General features: G+C 39.0%; 1 protein-coding gene across 6 annotated transcripts in view; it reads right to left on the bottom strand.

The window, feature by feature from the left end:
* Positions 1 to 25915, bottom strand: part of LAMA2 (laminin subunit alpha 2) — a 515150-nt gene that overhangs the window by 244811 nt on the left and 244424 nt on the right. For all 6 annotated transcript variants that reach the window (XM_058172079.1, XM_058172060.1, XM_058172053.1 and 3 more), the window contains exons 13-14: positions 2399 to 2500; positions 452 to 657 (exon numbers count right to left, since the gene is read on the bottom strand). In XM_058172079.1, coding sequence (XP_058028062.1) covers positions 452 to 657; positions 2399 to 2500 — 308 coding nt within the window. The remainder of the gene's footprint in view (positions 1 to 451; positions 658 to 2398; positions 2501 to 25915) is intronic.

The following is a 25915-nucleotide window of genomic DNA, read 5'->3' on the forward strand; positions in this document are numbered from 1 at the left end:
CTTAACGAATGTGATTATGTACTGCCAAACCACTGATTATGTGATCTCACTTGCTTAGTGGATGATTGGATTAAGCATTTTATGAGAATAGAGTTACTGTGTATTATTTACTCTATTTATGTCATTTAATTATGAATCTGAATACTAATCAATAGATTCCTATGCTGCATGATAAACAGCGTATTGTTTATTTTTTTCTGGTTATCTGTTGAGTCATTATTAGTCTAGTTCATCCCTTATCTCTAGATTAGGAATGTTAGTTGGAAATGACTTTTTTAAACATTTGGGAAATATTATTTGTCCACAGGCTAACAAAGTGAGCGATTTTGATCCATGATATAAAATTATCTGAGATAATTAAAGGCAACGAAGAGAGAAAATAGTCTACTTCTGGTCAGCCCTGAATGACAGAATTTCACCAAAGAGAACAAAATGCTTTTTCAACAATTACCTGTAGATGGCATTCATCCCATTGCTGTATGTGGCTCTTATAAGGAGTTTTTTTATATTCGCCAAAACAGTCATAAATTCCCTTTTGCTGACTGGAACGCCGTGCAGCATGAATAAGTTGTGCTTCAGTAAGACTTCTTCTGTGTGCTCTTCAAATGGGTTCAAGTGAATCCCTTCCTGCGATGTGCTTATTCTCAACCCACTTCCCTAATTATAAAAAAATGACAAGGATGAAAACATTTTTAAAAAGCAAGTTTCAGTGCTGCATTATTAGAGAGCAGAACACCTTGGTATAAATGCATACTGCATAGTGGTGTTTTATATAGATAATGAATTCTCTAGAAACAATACCATTGTCTCTAGGAAAACACGGTCAACAATGGAAAAAGGTAAGTCAGCTCACCTCTTGGAAACTGGGGTCACATATTTATATTTTCATGAACATAGATAGAATTCTGTCCGGCATTCATTATCAAATAGTTCAGAGGTAACACAAAATGAAATGAATACATATAAGTAGTGCATGCCACCTCCAGAGTATGCAATTCAGACAACTTTTATATTATGCTGTAATAGTGATTCTATGCAGAGCTTGGAAGGAGTACTTTGATTCAATAAAGGTTTGTGTGATGAACTTCCTTAAAATAGTTGTTGTAAAACAAAGCTCACACGTGTGTGCACGCACACCAAATGCATACACTTCAATGAAATAAAGCAGCCACACTGCTCTGTTTTGAATGGTCTTCTTTGAGTGGATATAAGCTGAAACCTCTTCTGGGTATTGGAAGACCCTTTGAGCATTATGCTGAAACAAAGCCAGGTTGCATCAGAGGAATAATGTCATTTCAAAAGAATGAATTTTATTTTCAATAAGTGTCTCTTTAAGTGCCATTTGTGCGTGTTATTACACACACAGTTTGTGTGCATCTATCTAAAATAAATAACATTTAACAATGATTTACCTAAAATAGTAGCCCATGTGTGGCTGTGATTATCAAATTCTGGAATGATTTACATGTTCTGGAATATTACTTAGTATATTCCTTACCATCCAAAAATAACACCTAGCCTATATAGATACGGCTATGTTTGCATGCATCTGTCCTATTACTCTGCTTTTAAATCAAACTCTGAATGGTTCAGAATCTTTTATACATATAGATAGATACAGATATAGACATATACCAGAGGTGGGTTTCAGCAGGTTTTGACCAGTTCTGGAGAACCGGTAATGGAAATTTTGAGTAGTTCGGAGAACCGATAGTAAAAATTCTGACTGGCCCCGCCCCCATCTATTCTCTGCCTCCCAAGTCCCAGCTGATTGGGAGGAAATGTGGATTTTGTAGTAAGTTTCCCCTGCCACGCCCACCAATCCATGCCATGCCCACCAAACCACACTGCAGAACCAGTAGTAAAATTTTTTGAAACCCACCACTGACACACACACAAACACACGATAGATAAATAGATAGATAGATAGATAGATAGATAGATAGATAGATAGATAGATAGATAGAGATATATTTGTGTGTCACACACACATATAATATGATAGATAGATAGAGATAGAGATATATTTGTGTGTGTTTGTGTGTGTTATCGTATATAATAATATATACAAAGAATAAAACAAATCCAATAAAACTAAAATCAGAATGACCTGCCACCACAAGTATACTTCACTCATGCCAATCTCACCCCAGACCAGCTCTTGAAGGAAAAATCAAGTCTTAAGTACTTTTTGGAAGATAAAAAGGGTAGAGCCCGCTGGCTCTCAAGGGGAAGGGGTTTTTGCTGCTCTTTTGCCCATCTTTGAAATAAAAATCATATGGCAGCTTTTTTCGGGAAGAGAACTCTTGCAGCAAGTTTCTTTCTTAGGCCTATGGATTCTGTTTACAGTGTGCTATTGGCAGTTCATACATTCATATCTAGTGAGATAATACTGTACCTCTATGATGACATCGGGCTGAAGGATGGCCTCAGCAATATCTTCTTCCCCAGCGAGGTCATATGAAACAGTAAATTTCAGATGTCCTCCAGCCGCTGTTATCTGTGGTTAAAGGGAAAAAAAAGAATGATACTGGTTATATAACAGAAAGCATGCCTTTAACCATTTTGAACGGCTCTTTTCCAATTATGGGACTTTGAAGGGCAAAGACTTCTTACGTAATGAAAGGACATGTGGATGATAGAGAGCTCCCAGGGAGCTGTCCCTGTCTTTACACAATCTCTCTTTGCCACAACCAGTGCGGCAATGCTCCATCGTATAAATAATGTTCCTCTAGACCTTTTGTAAAGACTGGAATCCTAAGAAAAAGCAGTTTTCCCCTAAAGGTCTACCATAAAAGAAGTAACATATGTTACAGTGTAATTTTCTTTTCATCTTTCTCTCTCGATCTCTCGCTTCTTATACTCTATTTTTTATAAAACTCCCCAACATGTATTTGGCTGATATTATATTGTCAAAAGCAGGTGGAGGAACTGGGGGATATGTGCTCGTTTATCTGTCCTGCCTCTCTTAGTTTCTTCCGCATGTCCATTTTCCAGGTTCAGAGTTACTACGGAGGCAATCTGTGACAGCAGCTTGGAGGAGTAGGCTGTTATTACAGAATGTTTTTTTTTCTTCCTTTTTGACAAAGTATAATCTAAAATAGAAGAAATGTGTCCCTAGGAAGTCAAGCACATTTAATTTAAAGGAAAGTCACTATAATTTTTTCTTATAGCTGTATGTTGCCTTTTGCTTCACATTGGTCACTGGTTCAAAAACAGCATAAGGCAGGCAGTCCTTTGACTCTTAAGGTACTATAATATTACATCTATCTATATATATATTGTTATGCATTAACACTTTACTGATTGTGTTTGGTCTAGTGGTTAAGGCATCAGGCTAGAAATTGGGAGACCACTGAGTTCAAGTCCTGCCTTAGCCATGAAAGTCAGCCAATGACTTTGGGTTAGTCTCTCCCTCCCTCTTTTCCTCCCTCTCTCCCCCTCCCTCCCTCCTTCTCTCTCTCTCCTCTCTTTCTTTCTCCTCTCTCTCTTTCTCTCCCTCCCTCCCTCTCTCCCTTCCCCCACTCTCTTCTCTCTCTCTCTCTTTCTTTCTCTCCTTCCCTCCCTCTCCCTCCCACCCTTTCTCTCTCCTGTCTTTCTCTCTCCTCTTTCTCTCTCTTTATCTCCCTCCCTCCCCTCCTTCCCTCTCTATTTCTTCTCTCTTTCTCTCTCTCCTCCCCGTCCCTCCCTCTCCTCTTTTTCTCTCCCTCCTCTCTCTCTCTCTCTTTCTCTCTCTCTCTCCCTCCCTCCTTTCCTCCTCCTCTCCCTCCCTCCCTCCCTCCTTCCCTCGCTCTCAGCCCAATCATTGGGTTACTGTTCTGGGGAAAACAGGAGGAGGAAGGGGTATTGGATATGTTTACTGCCTTCAGTTATTTGTAAAATCACTAAACAAGCAAAATTCCAGGGAAAAAGCAAATAAATTATATATAAAAATATGTATCAGGAATGCAGTAATTTTGCTTAATTCCTTGAAACAAAAGGAATTCATTTTTAAGTTATTGGAATAAAGCAAAGTTCATTGTCAAATATAAAGAAAGGGCTGAGAATCAGAAAGCCCATACCACCACTGCTTCACCTCAGAGTCAGATAAGAAAGTCCTCATACTTTTTGTTTAACAATACATTTGTGTTATCTGCCAAAATATATGGAAGGTTGTAATAGAATGTGCCAATATCCATTCTTCTTGATTCAGATATTTCATACAGAATAATATACCTTTGGTGAAGAAGTAAGAAAAGCTACATTTGAAGAAGCTACATGTCAAAGATATGTATATTGTGTAAAGTAGCATATAAAAATGCCTGTCAGGAAGAGTTGTGCATTATGGAAAACAAGATATGTGAAACTGTGTTTCATAAAATGTGTCCAAAATGTATATGTTAAGAGAAATGACTTACACTAAAAAGGACTATGAAACAACAGTAGAGAGCAGACAGAATTAAGGCCTTAAAAGAAGTGAGGTAAGAAAGCCACAAACTTTTTACTAGAACTGCAATGGAAGAATATCTACTAGGAAACTAAACTTGGGCCTAGCTATTCAGAGGAAGGTGATGAGACTTCAAAGATGCCTTCTGGGCCATTAGCCTACTACTTCTGCACCTATGCAATGTTTTGCACCCCTATAACAATGTGGACAGACCTAAATCAGTGGTGGGTTTCTACTGGTTTGCCCTGGATTGGGTGAACCGGTAGCTGCGGTGTGAGGCTCCGCCCACCCGCCTGGATATCTCTGCATCTGTGCAGAAGCATTGTATGCAGCATGAGCACACATGCGCCCACGAGCGAACCGGTAGCAACAGGATGTGAAACCCACTACTGGCCTAAATATTGATAGATGATGCTAAAGAATTGTATAAGTGACCAGTGTGGAAACTGCTTGAGGTTGCCCTAAAGATACTCAGTAAGGAACTACATTTATAGTGACGACTTACAGCTGAATTTTAATAATAGAAAACAGCTTTAATCAGACTGATTTGCCTGATTGCCATACTTGGTATCTGAGCTACAGACACAGCACACCAAGTGCGCCATGTCAATTGATCTTGTGCCAGAGTTTCCCAGGAGATGATGTCAATATTCAGGGACTTGAGAGAGGCTTTCAGCGTGTCTGTTCTGTCCTCCTTCGCCTCCGTACGAGTGATGGCTTAATTAGCCGGCACTATCAGCTCTGGCAGCAGAATAGCGAACATCTGCCAAGTGTCTCTGTTATTACCCAGGAACAAACTTCAGCTCTTAATTAATCAGTTGTTTGTCCTGCTACGAAGAGGCACAGCAGTTCTTGCTGCCTTTATATCCTGTGGGGTGTGGCTCCATGACTCAGCACTTCCTAAGCCTGCCCCACCCCTACTTCTATTGTTCCCTCCTCTCCTGCCTACGAAACCTAGGGTCCAACCAAGCCTGATTGCCATCAGCTGGGTCTGAAGGCGTGGCCTGGGGGGGAAGAGTCAGGGGACATTATCTCTTCCACCTGGCCTGCCTCTGGCTCCTGGAGCTGAGCCAGAGAAGCCGTTGCTCCTGAGGTAAGTCCTGATGGCTCTTCCCCCTCACTATCCAAGTTACTTTCTGGCAGGAGGCCCAGTTCAGGGGGCGCAGACAAAACAGTGTCTTTGTATCACTTCTTTTGTCCCCTGTGCAATCACTTTCCTTGAGACAGCTCACCATAAAGGAGCTGTTTGGGGATGCGATGGACTGGCATCAGGGGTGAAATCCAGCAGGTTCTGACAGGTTCTGGAGAACCGGTAGCGGAAATTTTGAGTAGTTCGAAGAACTGGCAAATGCCACCTCTGGCTGGCCCCAGAGAGGGGTGGGAATGGAGATTTTGCAATATCCTTCCCCTGCCACACCCACCAAGCCACACCCACCAAGCCACACCACACCCACCAAGCCACGCCTACAGAACCGGTAGTAAAAAAATTTGGATTCCACCACTGTCTGGCATCCTTACAACATGGTCTGTCCAGCGTGTCTGGGCTTTCATCAGCAGCTTGTGAACTGATGGCAGGCCTGCTCTGGAGAGGACTTCTGTGTCTGGCCCCTTGTCCTGCCACTGGATCCTCAGAAGTCTGTGGAGGCAGGTCATGTAGAAGTGGTTCAGTTGCCTAGTGTGCCTCCTGTATAAAGTTCAAGTCTCACCGGCATACATAAGGGTAGTTAGCACTACTGCTTAGTAGACTTTGAGCTTTGTAACAAGGCTTATTCCACAGTGGTCCTACATGTTGGTCAGAAGTCCGCTGAATCTATGTATATGTATGTATGTAGGGATGTGGTGGCTCAGTGGCTAGGATGCTGAGCTTGTTGATCGAAAGGTCAGCAGTTCAGCGGTTCTAATCCTGAGTGCCGCATAACGGGGTGAGCTCCCATTACTTGTCCCAGCTTCTGCCAACCTAGCAGTTCAAAAGCACGTAAACAATGCAAGTAAAAAAATAGGAACCACCTTTGGTGGGAAGGTAACAGTGTTCCGTGTGCCTTTGGCATTTAGTCATGCCGGCCACATGACCACGGAGACGTCTTCGGACAGCGGTGGGTCTTCGGCTTTGAAACGGAGATGAGCACCACCCATAGAGTCAGGAACGACTAGCACATATGTGTGATGGGAACCTTTACCTTTTATGTATGTATGCATGTACATACATACATATATTTGGTGTAAAGCCTCTGTCTATGATCTAATGGTTTAGTAACATACATGATTAGAAATGTAATAAAGCTAATGAATGATGAAAAATATCTGTAAAAGTATCTAGAAACCTCCAAGGTCCCTTCCAATGCTATTATTGGAATGCTATTATTCAGAATAACAGAGTTGGAAGTCCAACCCCATGCTCAAGCAGGAGACCCTATTGTACCATTTTAACAGTTGTCCAATCTCTTCTTAAAAACCTCCAAAGATGGAGCATCCCCAACTTTTGAAGGCAACCTATTCCACTGGCTAATTGTTCTGTCGGGAAATTTCTCCTTAACTGTGGCATCTGCTTCTGCAACGCAGTCTCTACTTGTATGAAAAGGGGCTGGAGTAAGCCACTGATTTGGGGCTAGTGGCTGACCCTTTTAGATTTTCATATCAATGGGAAAATGCAAGGCGAAGCTGGGGTAGATAGGATGTGCAGCAGGAATGTCATTCTCTGTCTCTAAGGCTAGCCAGAGTTTCTCTCCATCTCAGCTTATCCCAAGCAATGAAGTCTTTTTCGTCGGTATCAGTGCCATCAGAAGTATGTGAGTGATTTTCATTTTGCTTTGCTTTTACTTTGCTTTTAATATGTGCTGCATATTGTAGACCTCTTGCTATTCTCACCCTCTAGTGACCCATGACCCATAGCATGAGACCCTCTGAATTAGCACTTATTTGATAGGATTTTTACTAGAAGTCTAAGAATACTAATATGAAATATATAAAACCCATGGTCTTTGCTTCTGTTACCAAGCTTACATTTCCAATATCACATTATGTTGGTTATTTTAGAGCCCCGAATTTTTGACCTTCTCAAAGGAAATGCGATAATTGAAAAAAGCAGTGCTAATGTTAAAATTGATACATCCTGCAGAGTCAGGCATTCTATTAAGCGCAATACAGAAAAGTGTTTATCCTTCATTTCCAAATGTATGATTCTGTGTTGAGTAAAAATGTGTGACAATCAGAGTTTGCTTTGGTGAGACAATAAAAATCGATTCAATGAATACAATACCCTAGAACAAGTTCAAATTGCTGATAAAATAAAACTGAACATAGCTGTGAACTGTGTGACGATTTCTAACATTAATTCATGTGCATGAATTGCCAAAGTGTGATGTTTGGTGAGTGTGTTTGAACTTGTGTGAGTTGATTCTGAGAATTCTCACACCACTATGAATCCCAGAGCATTTGTATCTCAGCAGAGTTCTCCTTTTGGGCCAACCACAAAGCCTAGCAAGAGAAGAATAGAACAGAACAGAACAGAACAGAACAGAATAGAATTTTATTGGCCAAGTGTGATTGGACACAAGGAATTTGTCTTGGTGCATATGCTCTCAGGGTACATAAAAGAAAAGATACCTTCATCAAAGTACAACAAATGGTGTAAACAAAGTACAACAAAATGGTGGTAGACTTTAGGAGAAACCCTTCCATACTTCCACCTCTCACAATACTAGACAACACAGTATCAACAGTAGAAACCTTTAAATTTCTAGGTTCTACCATATCGCAGTATCTAAAATGGACAGCTAACATCAAAAACATCATCAAAAAAGGACAACAAAGAATGTTCTTTCTGCCCCAACTCAGAAAGCTCAAACTGCCCAAGGAGCTGCTGATCCAGTTCTACAGAGGAATTGTTGAGTCTGTCATTTGCACCTCTATAACTGTCTGGTTCAGTTCTGCAACCCAACAAGAAAGACACAGACTTCAGAGGATAATTAGAACTGCAGAAAAAATAATTGCTACCAACCTGCAGTATACAGGTCCTTCCATTGAGGACCTGTATACTGTACGAATCAAGAAGAGGGCCGTGAAAATATTTACAGATCCCTCACATCCAGGACATAAACTGTTTCAACTCCTACCCTCAAAACGACGCTATAGAACACTGCACACCAGAACAAATAAACACAAGAACAGTTTTTTCCCGAAGGCCATCACTCCGCTAAACAAATAATTCCCTCAACACTGTCAAACTATTTACTAAATCTGCACTACTATTAATCTTCTCATCGTTCTCATCACCAATCTCTTTCCACTTATGACTGTATGACTGTAACTTTGCTGCTGGCAATCCTTATGATTTATATTGATATATTGACCATCATTTGTTTTGTAAATGTTGTACCTTGATGAACGTATCTTTTCTTTTATGTACACTGAGAGCATATGCACCAAGACAAATTTCTTGTGTGTCCAATCATACTTGGCCAATAAAAAATTCTATTCTATTCTATTCTATTACAACATTTAATGATAGTCATAGGGTACAAATTTAACACTTAATGATACACTTAATGAAGAAAAGCATATGTGCAGATTAATGCAAGGATTTTCTATATTGCTATACAGGTAGTCTTCAACTTAAAACGGTTTGTTTAGTGACTGTTCGAAGTTACAATGGCATTGAAAAAAGTGACGTATGACCATTTTTTACACTTATGACCGTTACAGCATCCCCACGGTCACGTAGTAAAATTTCAGTTGCTTGACAACTGGCAGTCGCAGTGTCCTGAAGTCATGTGATCACCTTTTGCGACCTTTTGACAAGCAAAGTCAATGGGGAAGCCAGATTCCGTTAACAACTGCGTTACCAACTTAACAACGGCCGTCATCCACTTATCAACTATGGCAAGAAAGGTCATAAAATGGCAAAATTCACTTAATAACTGTCTTCTGCTTAGCAACAGAAATTTTGGGTTCAGTTGTGGTTGTAACTTGAGGACTACCTGTATTTAATTTGATATCCTAGAGTTCAAGACAACTTAGAACTGGAAATTTGAGGAAGCTCTTCAGAAAAGTGAATGCAGACTGTGTAAACTACTGTCGGGTCAGCTGGGACTTTCCCAGGAATGAAACAATAGCTGAATTAAGCCCTAGTTTTAGAAGATGGATTTAGAGGGACCTATCTGAGATCTTTTCTTGAACCTACAACTAAAGATTAGAGCAGTGGTGAAATCCAAATTTTTTTATTACTGGTACTGTGGGCATGGCTTGGTGGGCGTAGTGTGGCTTGGTGGGTATCGCAGGAGAAGGATACTGCAAAATCTCAATTCCTACCCCACTCCAGGGGAAGGATACTGAAAAATCTCCATTCCCATCTGTTGTATTTGCAAAACAACAGCAAGAAGTGAGGCAACGCAGGAGAACCATTAACAGTTCTTTTATTAACTACAAACAATTAACTGAGGTGAGCAAGCGAGCAAGCTCTAAACTGACAGCCCTTTTATATTGGAGCTGTCAACAGCTCAGCCAATAGGAGCTCCTTAATTCTCCCGCCGGCTATAGCATCGGCGGTTAACCAATCAACTGCTGGTTACTGGTCACGTGTTCTCCAGCCGAACACAACACCCCTCCCTTCCCGGATTGCACAAGCATAATCGGCCAAGTAGTCTGGGCGTCTTCTGGCTCGCTCCGACCTGCGCAGTACAACCGTACCAGGTGCTGTTGATGGGTCCCGCACAGGAACTTCACAAACTTCTGGGGCTTGTTCAGCCACGCTGGATGGAAACTCGTTGGACCGGTCCTGATGCGGCCTTTGAGGTAAATCGACAGCTGGTGAAATTGTGGGTGGACTATCAGGGTTGGGCATGTTTTCTGGACGGGACTCGTTGCTTTGTACAGGTGGTGGCTGATTCGATGCGGCCAGATCTGTGTTGCTCGGTACATTGGATGGGGGCATGTGGCAGTGGCGCAGTTGATCCACATGGCGCCGCCACATGCAACCATCTTCCAACTGAACCCGGTATGAACGGGGGCCGGTCACTTCTTCTATCTGGGGCCAGCCAGAGGTGGTATTCGCTAGTTCTCTGAACTAGTCAAAATTTCCGCTACCAGTTCTCCGAACTGCTCAAAATTTTTGCTACCAGTTCTTCAGGACCTGTCAGAACCTGCTGGATTTCACCCCTGGATTAGAGGTAAATTGTGTGATCACCTATAGTTCTCTGCCGAATAATCCTTTCCCCTTCTAATGGAGCATGTGTGGATAGTTTGGGATGCTTCTGGAGATGAGAAGCTGGCGGGAGGGAAGGTGCCCCCTTTCAGGTGACCCAGTTAGGGAAGACATCTTAAGGGTCAGAAGTGTTTGGCAGTTGGACACCATTCTTCTCTATTTATCATATACTTATTATCGTAGTATGGTATTAATTAGTACTGTATATTAATAGTATAATAGTCCCCTCTTTGGTGATATGGTTCCTAAGTATCAGGCCGGTTCCTACAACAGGATCAGTGGTGGGTTGCCCCCGGTTCGGATCGGTTCTTGCAAACCCCGTAGTAAAACCGGGGGAACGCTCCACCAACCGACCCCAACGTCATTAGGACATTGCACAGAAGCAAGCGTAATCCTGCTGCAAACCGGTAGTAAAGGTAAGTAGAACCCATCCCTGAACAGGATCTTATTTAGTTGTGACTTAACTGAAATTGTTATTCTGCCAGAGGTGAGGTGCTCTTTATCTTGTGACTGGTCCCCAGTTATGGGAACTGAGGGTTCAACTTGATTGTATAATCTCAGAAAGAATTACATGGTTTGGGGATCCTCCTACAGTTGTCATTAGAGGTCCAAGTGGCTAGAAGGTCCTATGCCAACGTTACTTTGTGTGTCAAAAATGTTCTTTCTTGGATAAATACAGCTTAGTTATGGTTGTTTCTGCAACAGTAATCTCACATTTATTTTACTATAATGTTCACAATATGGACCAAGTTTATATTTGGTTTTGAAGCTTCTATTGGTAGAATTGCAAGTTTCTTGGAAGAGTATCTGCCCTTATATTATAGCCGTCACTTGGATAACAAGCCAGGGTCAAAGTTCTGATTATTATATACTGTATAAAACTCTATATAACTTGGGGCAAGCTGTAAACCTGATGAACCTTTACCATTACTGACCTACGGCTCTTCCACACCATTCAATAAATGCTATCAGGCAATGCTTCAGGAAATGGGTTTGCAGAACATGAATGGATGATGTTGCCTTTAGTTTATCTCCATCCTATCGTAAATGTAGCTTCTGTTGTTCATTTAAAATGCTGCCTTTAAAAAAGACCGCTACAATGAGCCATGCAAAACAGCAATAATGGCTTACTTCCTACCAACCAAGATGAAGGGCAGAGACCTCTCCTGCTCTCATTGAGCACTTGAGGCTACTGATTTTGGCCTTTTGACAGTCCTGACTCTCCCACTTTGCCAAAAGGTCATCTCTCCCACTTCCTTCCCATGAGAACAGTGGGGAGATGAGTACGAAAATAACCCCTTTGATCTCTGTGGAACTAGAAAACAAGCAAACTAAAAAGACTCATTTCTCTTCTTTGTTTCCAATCATTATGCCTACAACGCATATATGGGGAAGGGTTTTTTTTGAGCTCCTCTTACTTGGTTCACCACTATGGTGGAAAGAGAGCAGACAATCGTGGGCTGCCCTAGGATGCTTCTCCATAACATTGTCTGATCAGCACAACTCTTAACATCATTGCTGAGACATGGGCCGAAATCTGGACAACAGGGTTTTCAGCTGCAGATCCCATAATTAAAAATTGAGTGTCATGGGAGATTTGCATGGCTGCATAGTGCCACCTAGTGGCTCTTTTCTCTAATGGCATCTGCATCTCTTGACTTCTTGAGATAACCACTCTAATCTTTTATCCACCTCTTCGTCCTGGCCTTTATTTTTATTTTTATTTTTTTTATTTTGTCACATCATTCATGTACAAGAATGTTGAATCTAGGTAGTCCTCGACTTACAACCACAATTGAGCCCAATTTCTATTGCTAATCAAGACAGTTAAGTGAGTTTTGCCCCCATTGTACGATTTTGCCACAGTTTTAGTCTAATCACTGCAGTCGTTGAGTGAATCATGCGGTCATTAAACAAACTTGGTTCCCCATTGAATTTGCTTGCTAGAAGCCAGCTGGGAAGGTTACAAATAGGGATCATGTGATCCTGGGACAGTGAAACTGACATAAGTACATGCCAGTTGCCAAAGTGCCCAAATTTTGATCACGTGACCATGGGGCTGCTGCAATAAGTGTGAAAAATGGTCATACGTCATTTTTTCAGCGCTGTAGTAGTTTCAAAGGATCACTAAATGAACGGTTGTAAGTGGAGGACTACCTGTAATTTGTTTGGTGTTCTTCTCCCTACAGAGGAATATGGTTTCTGCTGCTTTAAAAATAAATATTTTAAAACTTAAACTTATTTAAAATGTTTTAAATAAATGTACTAAATGAATGAACTATTTTTATTTTTATTTTTATTTTGTCACATCATTCATGTACAAGAATGTTGAATCTAGGTAGTCCTCGACTTACAACCACAATTGAGCCCAATTTCTATTGCTAATCAAGACAGTTAAGTGAGTTTTGCCCCCATTGTACGATTTTGCCACAGTTTTAGTCTAATCACTGCAGTCGTTGAGTGAATCATGCGGTCATTAAACAAACTTGGTTCCCCATTGAATTTGCTTGCTAGAAGCCAGCTGGGAAGGTTACAAATAGGGATCATGTGATCCTGGGACAGTGAAACTGACATAAGTACATGCCAGTTGCCAAAGTGCCCAAATTTTGATCACGTGACCATGGGGCTGCTGCAATAAGTGTGAAAAATGGTCATACGTCATTTTTTCAGCGCTGTAGTAGTTTCAAAGGATCACTAAATGAACGGTTGTAAGTGGAGGACTACCTGTAATTTGTTTGGTGTTCTTCTCCCTACAGAGGAATATGGTTTCTGCTGCTTTAAAAATAAATATTTTAAAACTTAAACTTATTTAAAATGTTTTAAATAAATGTACTAAATGAATGAACTATTTTTTTTATTTTTTTATTTTTTTATTTTTTTGAATTTATATCCCATCCTTCTCCGAAGACTCAGGGCGGCTTACACAGTGTTAAGCAATAGTCTTCATCCATTTGTACATCATATACAAAGTCAACTTTTATTGCCCCCAACAATCTGGGTCCTCATTTTACCTACCTTATAAAGGATGGAAGGCTGAGTCAACCTTGGGCCTGGTGGGACTTGAACTTGAACTTGCAGTAATTGCAAGCAGCTGTGTTAAACAGACAGACTTAGTCTGCTGAGCCACCAGAGGCCCTTAGAACTACATGTTCTATGAAAATATTTTATTACGGTATTTTCTATTTTGCATTGTATACATTTTTTATAAGCCTTGAAACTTCTTGGCATAAGAAACCATGTAAACATAGGTCCATGTGAACTCTTCCAAATGATTCAGAAGAAATGCTTCAACTTTATATGACTCTGAACACAGCACCTCTCTGCCATTTGTTACAGCAGCCAATCACTTTTTCAGTTTGGCCACAAACCTGGGGATAGCAATAGCACTTAGACTTATATACCGCTTCATAGCGCTTTTACAGCTCTCTCTAAGCAGTTTACAGAATCAGCCTATTGCCCCCAACAATCTCGGTCCTCATTTTACCGACCTCAGAAGTATGGAAGGCTGAGTCAACCTTGAGCCGGTCAGTATCGAACTCCTGGCACTTAGCAGTGAGTCAGCCCTGCAGTACTGCAGTCTAACAACTGAGCCACCATGGCTCATAAAGAGATTCATCCCTTATTTTCAGAAAGACAATCTGTTTTAAGCAGGAGCAGACAGGTAATATGCTTGTGCTGGATCTGAAGCAATTCTTTGAAATGATTTTCAAATAAAAATGCATTAAATAAATAAACAAATAAATACTATCAGAGCAAGTATAAATTTGATTTCCAAAGAGAGGACCAGAGGTGGATTTCAGCAGGTTCTGACCAGTTCTGCAGAACCGGTAGCAGAAATTTTGAGTAGTTTGGAGGACCGGTAGTAAAAATTCTGACTGGCACCCATCCCCCATCTATTCGCTGCCTCCCAAATCCCAGCTGATTGGGAGGAAATGGAGATTTTGCAGTAACCTTCCCTTCGAGTGGGGTTAGAATGGAGATTTTACAGTATCCTTCCTCTGCCATGCCCACCAAGCCACGCTGTTGTGTCTGCGCCCCCCGAGCCGGGCCCCCTGCCAGAAAGTGACTTGGAAAGTGAGAGGGAAGGGCCATCAGGACTTACCTCGGGAGCACCAGCTTCCCTGGCTCAGCTCCAGGAGCCAGAGGCAGGCCAGGTGGAAGAGATAATGAGACCTCCACCCCTGACTCTTCCCCTCCCAGGTCACGCCTTCAGACCCGGCTGATGGCAATCAGGCCTGGCTGGACCCTAGGTTTCATAGGCAGGAGAGGCGGGAACAACAGAAGCAGGGGTGCGGCAGGCCTAGGAAGTGCTGAGTCATGGAGCCACACCCCACAGGATATAAAAGCAGCAAGAACTGCTATTCCTCTTTGTAGCAGGCAAATCAACTGCTTGACTAGAGCTGAAGTACTGTTTGTTGACTCATCGGCATCAAGGGAGATAACAGAGACACTTGGTAGACGCTCGCTAGTTTGCTGCTAGAGCTGATAGTGCCAGCTAATTAAGTCATCGCTTGGACTGAGGCAAGGGGGACAGAACACACGCCCACCAAGCCATGCCACACCCACCCAAGCCACACCCACAGAACCGGTAGTAAAAAAATTTGAAACGCACCACTGGAAAGGACCTAATGTTCTAAATTGAGTTTCCTTCTAGTCCCAACCACATTCTGTTTCAATGAGCCTGCTTGCATATTCTTCCTAATTGTGAAGTTCAAACCATCACTGTCCACAATTCATACCTTCCCTTATATATTATTAGATCATCCTTAGGTCTGTCTCTTGACAATCGGACAGAAGACATACGGTAAGTTATTAAATGAAAATCAATGTTATACTCTTCAGGGTTCTATGGGCATGTATTGCAATGTATCTTAAATGGATTAAATTTTTAATGCTTCAAAGCAAACGTAATAAATAAACATTTGAGAAAACATTAAACAATCATCAGGTACAAACAAGCACATATTTAACACTAGGTAGCACAGCCTGTTGTACTATAATTAGAGCATCTCCTGTAAAATGGCACTTATTATTCAGAGATTTCCAGCATAACCCCAAATTAAAGGCAACTGAGACAAACTGCCAAATGGAGACCAGGCCATTTTTACCAGATGGCCAGTAAGTATCTGTACTCCTTCTGGGGGTTACAGGATGCGCAGATGGAACATCTGAACATCTGTTTGCTTTAATTTACACGCTTATGTTTTAAGAGAATGTTCCATCATTAATCCAGCACTAGATTGGATTAGCAATTTCAGGAATAATAAATACTGACTGGAAATTCACAAAGAGAATTTTTTATGCATTTGTTGCATTTAGGGAAAAAGGCAAAAAAGAGAGATGGAGAAATGAATTCTAATGAAGCTCTTACCATGGAAACTAAGTAGGTAAATCTTACAGAATACAATTTTTAGCTACAAGTCCATGTACAGTTCAGTTAAAAGAAGACATGGGTTTAAAAGAACCCTTAATTCCCGGAAAGTCATTTGTTCAAAGTTAGTGTGACAGATTTAAAAACTATTACTCTTTGCTTTGTTTGAATAAGTCTATCAAAACTTAAGGAATTTTTACAATAATGTTCATTACAATGTAAATATTCTCCAACAGAATGCGATATTTGCCTTATTGTAGAATGAGTGCCATCCTCATTTATCAGGACTAGTGTTAGAGTGTATACATAGGTATATACATACGCACACACACAGAGAGATTCTATTACTAATTAGTGTCTACTTCAAAATTCCTTGGAGTATCAAGTTGTCACTTCTAGTTCCTTTTATTATCTACTATCTATTCCATGCACAGAGATACCTCCACCACAGTTGCTGGCATCGCCAAATGGTTACGCGTGGTCTTCAGCGACATACTGGGACAGGCATATTTCCAATAAAAGCCTCCCACTGAAGCCTAAATTATGCACGATTTTCATATAACTCAGACCATTCTTTAAAGAGGGTTGAGTAATCAAGATCCAGGTGTAAAATAATAGCTTGGTTCAAAACGGTCAGTCGTGAGATTCTGAAAGGGAAGGATTTGGTTGTGATAGCTAACAAGCAGCATAATTTTCAAGCTCAATGACAAAGAGCTTGCATGTATTATAGATCCTCCAAATGACTACTATATCTATCTTTTAGACTGTTCACTGTGATTTTACTTTCAGATAAAGATAGATTTTTTTAAAAAAGGAAACATAGCTAAACCGGGTTTATATCTATTCCATTCGCTACAGCTATTCCTTTCTATCTTTGCAAATAATCTTCGCTTCTACCACATCCAAGAAGTGATCTTAAATAACCCTTTTCAGAAAATGCCATGATTTCTTGGCTAAAACCAAAAGGGAAAGGAAAGGAACTTCAGGATCATTCTTTTATTTATTCAACACAATACTGTAGAAGCTTCGGGACAATTATACTAACAATTAAAAACAAATAGTTATGAGCAACATAATTGCCACCTTTTCAGCATAGCCTCCCAAAACTGTTTTCTCTTTGTGTACCTGATCTTTATGCAAATTATCACTTCTGATAAGGACAATGCGATCTGAGCAGGCTATAATATACATAGTGCTGTATAGATTAATGGCGTACTATTTTGACATTTTACATACTATTTGTGGAAGTTGCATTTGATGAACTGCAAAACAAACGAGATGGAGCCTTATTTACCCTCTTAATTTGTTGAAATATACATTAGGATAAGGGTGGCTTTTATTGTTAGTAAAAACAGAGACATCACACACCAACTACAGCAAAATATTAGCTTGGAATAAGGCTAAAACTAGGTATGCAATGTAATTTCTGTGAGGATTTTGATGCAAATCTGCAAGAATCTTAATCACCACTAATGCAATTTAGTTGTCCTTTTAATCAGATGTTCACAATTACAATTAATCAGATCAATTGTAGATTGGAAAATATATCTGTTGAACTGCAGATTACTTCATTTTGAAGAGTAGAGATTTTTCAGCAAATTTTCCATTTTTAAAAGTTAAACATAGAGTAGAATTTATGAGACAGAGTTGAAGGAACGCTTCAGAATATTACAGGCCAGCAGAAGGGGTTCCAGGCTAGCACTAATTCATTCTATCAATACACTTATATCAGTTGCAGGATTTTCCCTGAAATTTTCTGTAATGTCTACACACTACTACAACTCTGGATAGAAATTATTTTAATTGCAGATATTTCAGAGAAACATTTTGGTAATTCAGTCTAAATACTTAATAGCCGTTTCTTTTTTCTTAAACACTGAAGTCTGAGGACAATTCAGAAGCCATCACACAGCACTGCTTTAATTGTAGCAAAAGTGTCTTGTTATTATTGATTTTTGTAGTACATTTTTTGTAGAAGCAAGCAAGACAATGATTTGACTGGTCTATGTCTTTACTGAGATCATCTAATTACAATATTGATAAGACTAGCAAACTCTTCCTTTTCCGCTCCTCAGTCTCAACCACATAGTTACTCTGGCTTCATGATGTAGCATGGACAGATGAACTACTTCAATATAGTGCACCATTAGCCCATTACCATAAATGTTGTAGTTAAGTTATTCTGCATCCTTTTACTATTCATCTAAAGAAACTTTGCTTTGTGAAGGACTGTCTTTGCCCTTTCTCTGGGACTGCTAAAAATGGACTCTCGTTATCCCTTTAAACAAGATTATTTTTCTTGCAGACCCTCCTATATAACATTCAAATGCAGAAAATATTAATTAAAATAAGACCATTTTTTAAAGATCGGCACAGTTCTTTATTCATGGTACAGTTCTTTCCTTCAAATAAAGAGAAATATTTTACATTGCTGGGTCTGCTAAAAGTCAGTATTAATATCTTATTGATCTCTACATACACAGCATAAATACATGTGGTAATTTCACCATCTAATGAATAAGCTAATTGCATTTTAAATTATAACTGCACTATGGTTCAGCGGGCTCCACATTATGGACAATGTAAAATTTTCCAATGTTGAGTAAAGCATTCAAGAAATGTTTGCTTTACTTTATACTTTAATTATTGGTATGAAGGACGCCAGCAATCCAAAAACTATTGGTGTTTCAAATCCTTTTATAATTCTGAGACATATCATACGCATATCATTTTTATAATCACAGGCATATACAAACCTGTATATGGCAAGCCAATCTTTCATGAAAGAGGCTTGTTTCAAACATGTGAGATGACTGCATACCACAGAATCAATATAATTTGCTTCACTGAGCTCCAGAGGTTTAGGTGCTCTGCATTGGTCCAAAGAAGTTCCAGTAACTAAAATAAACTTCTGTGCAAGTCTTGTGCATCCATAAAAACCCTCTTCTGAAAAATGAATAGCTTTGAAAAGTATCTTTGAATGGGTACTTCTCCCAAACTGTTCTCACAGTTTGAAGCAGCCCTCATCAGAATAACTGTACAGGATAACCAAAGAACTATCTAATAATACAGAGGTCTATGACCATAAGGCACACAGTTCATAAGGATGGTATGAATACTATTGTATGTTTTCAATAAGTAGCTTTCAAAGGCATACTGCTTGTAATACTGGAGAAAGTCAGTGTGGTGTAGTTGTTACAAGGTTGGACTTGGGAGCTCCAGATTAAAATCCACCTTCAGCTGTCTTGATGCACCTCTGAGGGAGACTTTGAGGCAGCAGTTCTTTGTCAGTTCACCCTACTCACATGCTTGTTTTGCTTTGAGTTCCAGAAGAACAGTTGGATATATAGTAAATGTAATCAATGTAATGTGTTCTCATAATTAATTGTAAGTGATCCATTTGCCTTTTGTTATTTTGTCTAACCTTATTTTAAAGCCATCTGCAATTTTTGGTGATTAGTACATTTTACACAAATAAAGGCAAATACACGTATCGTAGGATAATGTTATGGGATCCAATCTGGGTTGGATCCCAGATGGAGTACTTTTTCATTCACCAGTCAGTTGAACTATGGAATTTGACACTGTAAAATGTAATAGGATCCAAACTGGGTCAGTAATTGGGACGAGATTTTATTCTTCCAAGTTTAGGACTTGTGCTACAGCCCATCAGAGAACTTCTCTCTAGCACAGGGGTGTCAAACTTGATTTCATTGAGGGCTGCATCAAGGTTGAGTTTGACCTTGGGGGGCCGGGGTGGGCATGGCCAGGGTGGCTGTGGCCAGCTCGACATCACTTGTTTTGGGGGTGCCTGTGGGCACTTCCTGACCTCCATTTTTGGCTGCAACAGCCTCCTGCAACCCTTTGCCAATTAAAATGGAGCTTGGGAGTGCTGGCCGCGAGCTCCATTTTTGGCTGAGATGATCTCCTGCAACTTTCTGCCAGTGAAAACCGAGCTTCATTTTAGCTGGCAGAGGCACCGTGGGCCAGTCATTTACTGTTTCTATGATGGCCCAGCGGGTCAGATCTAAGCACCCCGCAAGCTGGATCCAGCCTCCGGGCCTTGAGTTTGACACCTGTGCTCTAGCAGAATGTTAGGCAGATATTTTACTACAGAGAAGTTCCTTGAGGACTGGGTCCAGCATGAGTCTGAAAGCTCGGAAGAAGCTTGGAACTGACTGGTGAATGAAAAAGTACTCCTTTCTTCTAAACCTCCCCAAATTGAGGATCATTAGCTGATCAAAAGGAAACCGTTCATACAATGAAGACAAAGAGACTTGTCTTCATTGTTTCATTACATCATGCATACATTTATACATATCCTTCTTGCATTTTCAGCGCTAAGGAGCCTCAAACACTGCAACCCTGGAGTAACATTGCAACCAAATAGGTGTTTTGTCTGATCTTTTAGGTTACCGTCTTCTGTAATTTTTCAGACCAGCAACATACTTTTTATAGGTTACTTTTTATAGGGTTTAAAACGCTATTGTCACAATTCTCCGTATGGAGTTTTTGGTGCTCTCTGAGCTTGTTTGCTTGCAAACATTTCGTTACTCAACTAAGCCACATTAATGCAAGAGGGCTCCCCACTCTCACACTGATGATGTTGTCTAGTTGGGTAATGAAATGTCTGCAAGCAAACAGCGAAGCTTGGAGAGCATCAAGCACCGCATAGTTCAACTCTGAGCAATTGATATTCTTTTCTATCAGAACAACTCTCTGTTTTGCAAGAATTATTCTTTATTTTCCAGAAAAAGAAATATAGAATAGAATTTTTTTATTTTTTTTTTATTGGCCAAGTGTGATTGGACACACAAGGAATTTGTCTTGGTGCATATGCTCTCAGTGTACATAAAAGAAAAGATACGTTCATCAAACATCATTCAAACAGAATTGCTTTCTTGTAGAAAACATTCAAAACGCCGCCACAGAGCCAAAACAAATATACTCCTTAGCAGAAGAATCACAAAGCTGCTATTTTATCTTTCCTTTAAAAACTTTTAATTCTTTCAACTCATAATTCCATTTTTACCCAGTGGCTCACAGTTTTGCTGTCTACTATACAATTAAATTTTAGCCTCAAAACTTGTTATTTAATTTTCCCAGGTGGAGTTGAACTAAGTACCCGCATACTGTATTACTGTGGTGATTGGTGGGCCTAAATTAGACCTTGGAAATTATCCAATTTGGCAAAAAAACAGCACTGACAGCTGTGATGCTGTTACTGAATATGCCAGGTTTTCCTCATTGAGGGTTATTAAAAATCTACTAAAGGCTTCATTAGAATTATAAATATTATCCAAACCTTTATCTCATCCTGAATGTAGAAAAATTAAAAAGGACAAGCTCACCAGCTGCTGAGTAGTTTTTTCTCCACTATTTTTTGCAGAAGTTGCTTTGCTTTTAATAAATGACAATTCAATATTTAGAGAAGTATACAGGTGCAAGGAGAAACCCATTTTTCTTTTAGCTTTTTTTTCTAGCATACAAAAGAAAGTAATGAGTTGAAATTTAAATGTAACTGCTTTTTGTCTACCCCAATATGACTATTTTTTCTTTTTTTTCTGTTCTTGCAATAGAAATCTAGAACAAATAGCTTGCTGACTAATATTGTTATCAAATATCATGTTAAAAAACCCTGATTAAATACTGTCAAACTACTCATATTAAAATATTTTCTGAAATCTTAAGAAAGATAGAAAAGGGTTTCACATGTTGTCCAAAATATTGTGTTGGCAATTATTAAACTGAAACTCTTAAATGATTCTCCTGCTGGAATTCTGTTTCTTAGGCCATACTATCTTTTCCTTCTTACTATTTTCTACGTTGGCATTTCAGCCTCCAACCACAGGTAGCAAATCCTGCTGGCATATTCTGATAATTTCAGATCAAATTTAGCCATCAAACTTTTTACTGTCTTCTTCCACAGTAGTGGTTGGAGCATATACTTTGATGAATGTTATCCTAAAGGGTTGTCCACAAACACTAATTGATATTGTTTGGTCATTGATTGCATTATACCCAAGCACTTCTTTCTTATTATGAAAGCATCATTGTTCCTTCGATATTTTTCACTTGTTGAGCAAACATTATGACCTTCTAACTGAAAGTGTCCAATTCCAATCAATTTGCTGGTGTCTAAGATCTGTATCCCATTCATCTCATCTTTCACTATGTTGAGCTTTCCTTGTTCAATCTTCTCTCATTCCATGTTCCCACAACAAGTCTGTCTTTGCATATTAGAATATTCTTTTGCTACATGGCAACATCAGCAATTAGACATCCCAAAGACTTTAATTCACTTACATCATAAATGCTATTGGTACCCTGAAATATCCTCAATTGCATGTTGAATATAATTCATCCTGAGAAGCCTATCATCCATCACTGTATACCAATCTCTAACTATGTTTTTCTTGGTAAAATATAGGATTAGATTACCTATATTGTCTTCTTTCACACAGTATTAAATGATGCTTTTGTCTTTGTCACTAAAATAATTATCTGTCCCTTATATCATTGCTAGGTCTTGATAACATTGGACAACTTCTGCACCCATGTTCACTTCTGAAAAGCAATAGCTACAATGGTTGGTTTTGGTACATCTGCATGTAGATTACCTAGCTATTTCACTGTCTAGAAATATTTTTCTACTAGATTACTGAAATAGCAAATTGTGCTGCAATTAAACAAATTAGAATCAGTCATCATTGTTTGTTTTGTCACTGGGTTATACAAATAATACCAGGAGCTCAATAATGCTAGATAGGATTGTAAACTCTTTTAACTTACCACACTTGTCCTGTGCTTAATGGAATTTATATACCATCTCACAGCATGGCCAAATGACTCATAGGGACGTATCTTACAAATATTATATATACATACTTCCTCTTCTGCCTTCTGCAGAAGACGAGTAACCAAATTAGTTTCACTATATTTTTGCTGGAATTTCTTTTTGGCATAATGGAATATTAAACATTTAAAAATAAAATAATATTTGGATCAGAAAGGACCCTGACTGGAGGATTTATAAAATACCATATCTACTGTATGTTTGTGTGTGTGCATGTGTGTATGCGTGTGTGTGCTATTTTCAGCTCTGAAACTATTTTTAAATAGTAATAACATTTTAGATAATAAAGGCTCTTTAGTGGTAGTATTCCCTATGGACAACCACCTAAACCCCAAACTGAATTGTGTTTCATACACACAAATACTTACTATATCTGGGCCATTCTTATGCCCTCTTCTGATGCCTCCATTGTTTTGTAATTGAAGCATGCACAGTCAGTGGTTGTACTGTTACACAGCACTTACATCTGTGTACAGTAATAGTCTCAAGTGATCCCTCAAAAGCCAGTCTGATGTTGCAGTTAAGGCACCAGCCTGGAAACTGGGAAGCTGTGAGTTCTAGTCCTACCACAAGCATCAAATCAGTCACTATTCCCTCAACAGGAGAAGGAAAGCAAGGACAAATCATTTTGGAACATCTCACTAAACAAATTCCTCACTAAACATCTCACTAAACAAATTCCATGGACTAGTTTACGCAACGACCATGAGTTAAGACTAATTTGAAGGTATACATAAATACACAAAACAAACCCAAAACAAAAAATAAATTCTTCTAATATTTTTTCAGTGATTATATCCATAAACAAATAATTATTCAGTACAAGCTATATTGACCATTGTCAATCTTGCATATCTTTTTAATATAGTTTTTGCTTTGAGAAATATTAAAAAATTGTATATTACACTTGCCCCCTTTAAATAAAGACAAAAAATTATGGCTATTCATAAAAAATAGCGTTCAAAACAAGCATCAGTTTATCTTCTAATGTATTTACTTTGCAGTTTGTAAAATTAAAATATAATTCCTTAAGACATGTAGAATAAGGGACATGTAGAACAAGAAACTGTTATAGACAGCAAGGAAAATAGATTCCTAAAAGCCTCTGAATGAATGTCTGTTTGCAAAGAACTTTCACTTATTCCTTAAGGCTACCAAAACTTTATTTTTTTTCCAATTGCATACCTTGTATTGCATCCAAAAACTTTTAATTTAATTTTTAATTTGATCTCTTTCAATTACCACTCATATTTATGTAGTAATGTATTCTAGCCAGCGTGGCATCTATGTGTATAATATTTGCTATAAATTCCAGTGTTTTGCTTAAATTCAGAACCCTTTAATATTCAGCATCATCCCATGATAACTTAGATTAAATGCAAATGGTGTAGCTGGAAGCAATTATTAACTTTATATTGGGATGATGAACTATGAGTAAAAAGGCAATTACAGTACTAGGGAATAAAGAAAGATTATAAAAAAAGAAAACCAAGCACAGCATTTAAACTTGGGCTGATAGAAAGATTTACAGTACTAGAATACACCTTCCTGGTTGGTTATACAAGCGCTAACATGTGACTTAGCTCAGTAGCTCCCCTTGGCATTTGTATTTCACATTGAACAACAAGTAGCTCTGCCACTGGACTCAACAACAAAGCCAACTCAAGAACACTGGAGTGTCATGATAGGATGGCCAGATGTTAATTTTATCCATATTCAATTTCGATTGACAGGATAGAGAAAATATGGTTGTGAGATTTTCTTGCCCCCTTTTCTTGGGGACCAAATATTAAGAATTTGTGCAACGAGCAGACTACTATTTGACATTTCATCAGGGCAGATTTTTTCCTTTTAACTAATCTATGAAATGTCAGAAGTGTGACATGACAGAGGTGTCCTTATTTACTTTGCAGTGCATCAGCATAGTGCTCCACCTATGAAGAACAGGGTAACAATCAGGATGCACTACTGAAAAAATGCACTGAGAATTGAAGTTAAATAAGATATAGGACTGGAATTAACAGTGTCGCTTAGGAACATGAAGATTGGATACTACTTTGGTCACATAAGAAGGAAGGAAAATAGATTGAAACAAAGCTGCAATAGAGCAACTATAAGCCCCTCAAAGTCTGATCAGATAATGAGAATGCTTAACTACTTAGCCAGATATGTCACAGATCGGGCAAAAATAACTGCATCACTGAGGAAATTAGTGGGAAAAGGATATACAATTTTGCAATGAATCATGTTAGGGAATGTTGAATTTATGTTTACTGAGACAGAAATAAAGGGAGACTAGTATAGATCTATTTCAAGCTATACTAGTCTCCCTTTATTTCTTTGTTGGTAAACAAACACAAAAATAGTTTGTCATGAAAGCAATTGGCTGCCTGCCAAGGCTCCTGGATTGGGGCTGAAAGACAAAAGCAGAAGCAGTATGCTCTGTCCCATAGTTGGGTCAACTAGGTTGCCCTGATAGACTGGTCCCATTAGAAAAAAAACACTCCATATTAGGAAATATTTGCAGGTATTGCAAGTTCTGAAAAGTTCTATCAATACATCTACTGTATTTCAGAATAGCAGAAACATACCGCAAACCATTTGAATCCATGGTAAAGCAGTCAAACTGCAACATATAAAGGTCTACAGAAATATAACTTCTGAATTAGAAAAAGAAATAAGAATGGCAAACACACTATTTTGAACATTCTTACCAGGAAAGCACATTCAAGTAGAGTGAAAATCAAGCACATATGCTATTCAGGTACTTTCCATTAACACAACATAAAAGAAGAATAAAATACAGACACAATATAGTTGAAATAAAGCAAACATTGTTTAGGATTATAAAAACAGTTAGGTCTGAAATAAAATTTCAAGTACAGTGGAAAGCAGGATATGTACTTCAAAGAGGACAAATAATCAGTCCAAAATCATTACAATTTTGGAGCTTGGAAAACAAGTTACACCATGTACTGAAAAGATGGATACAAGATAAACGCTCTAGGGCAGGGACAGTTGCTTAGAAAGAAGCTCTCATGTTCCAAAAGTTTAAATTATCTT

This window comes from Ahaetulla prasina, chromosome 1, assembly GCF_028640845.1.
Source record: "Ahaetulla prasina isolate Xishuangbanna chromosome 1, ASM2864084v1, whole genome shotgun sequence".
In the NCBI taxonomy this organism is placed as follows: Eukaryota; Metazoa; Chordata; class Lepidosauria; order Squamata; family Colubridae; genus Ahaetulla; species Ahaetulla prasina.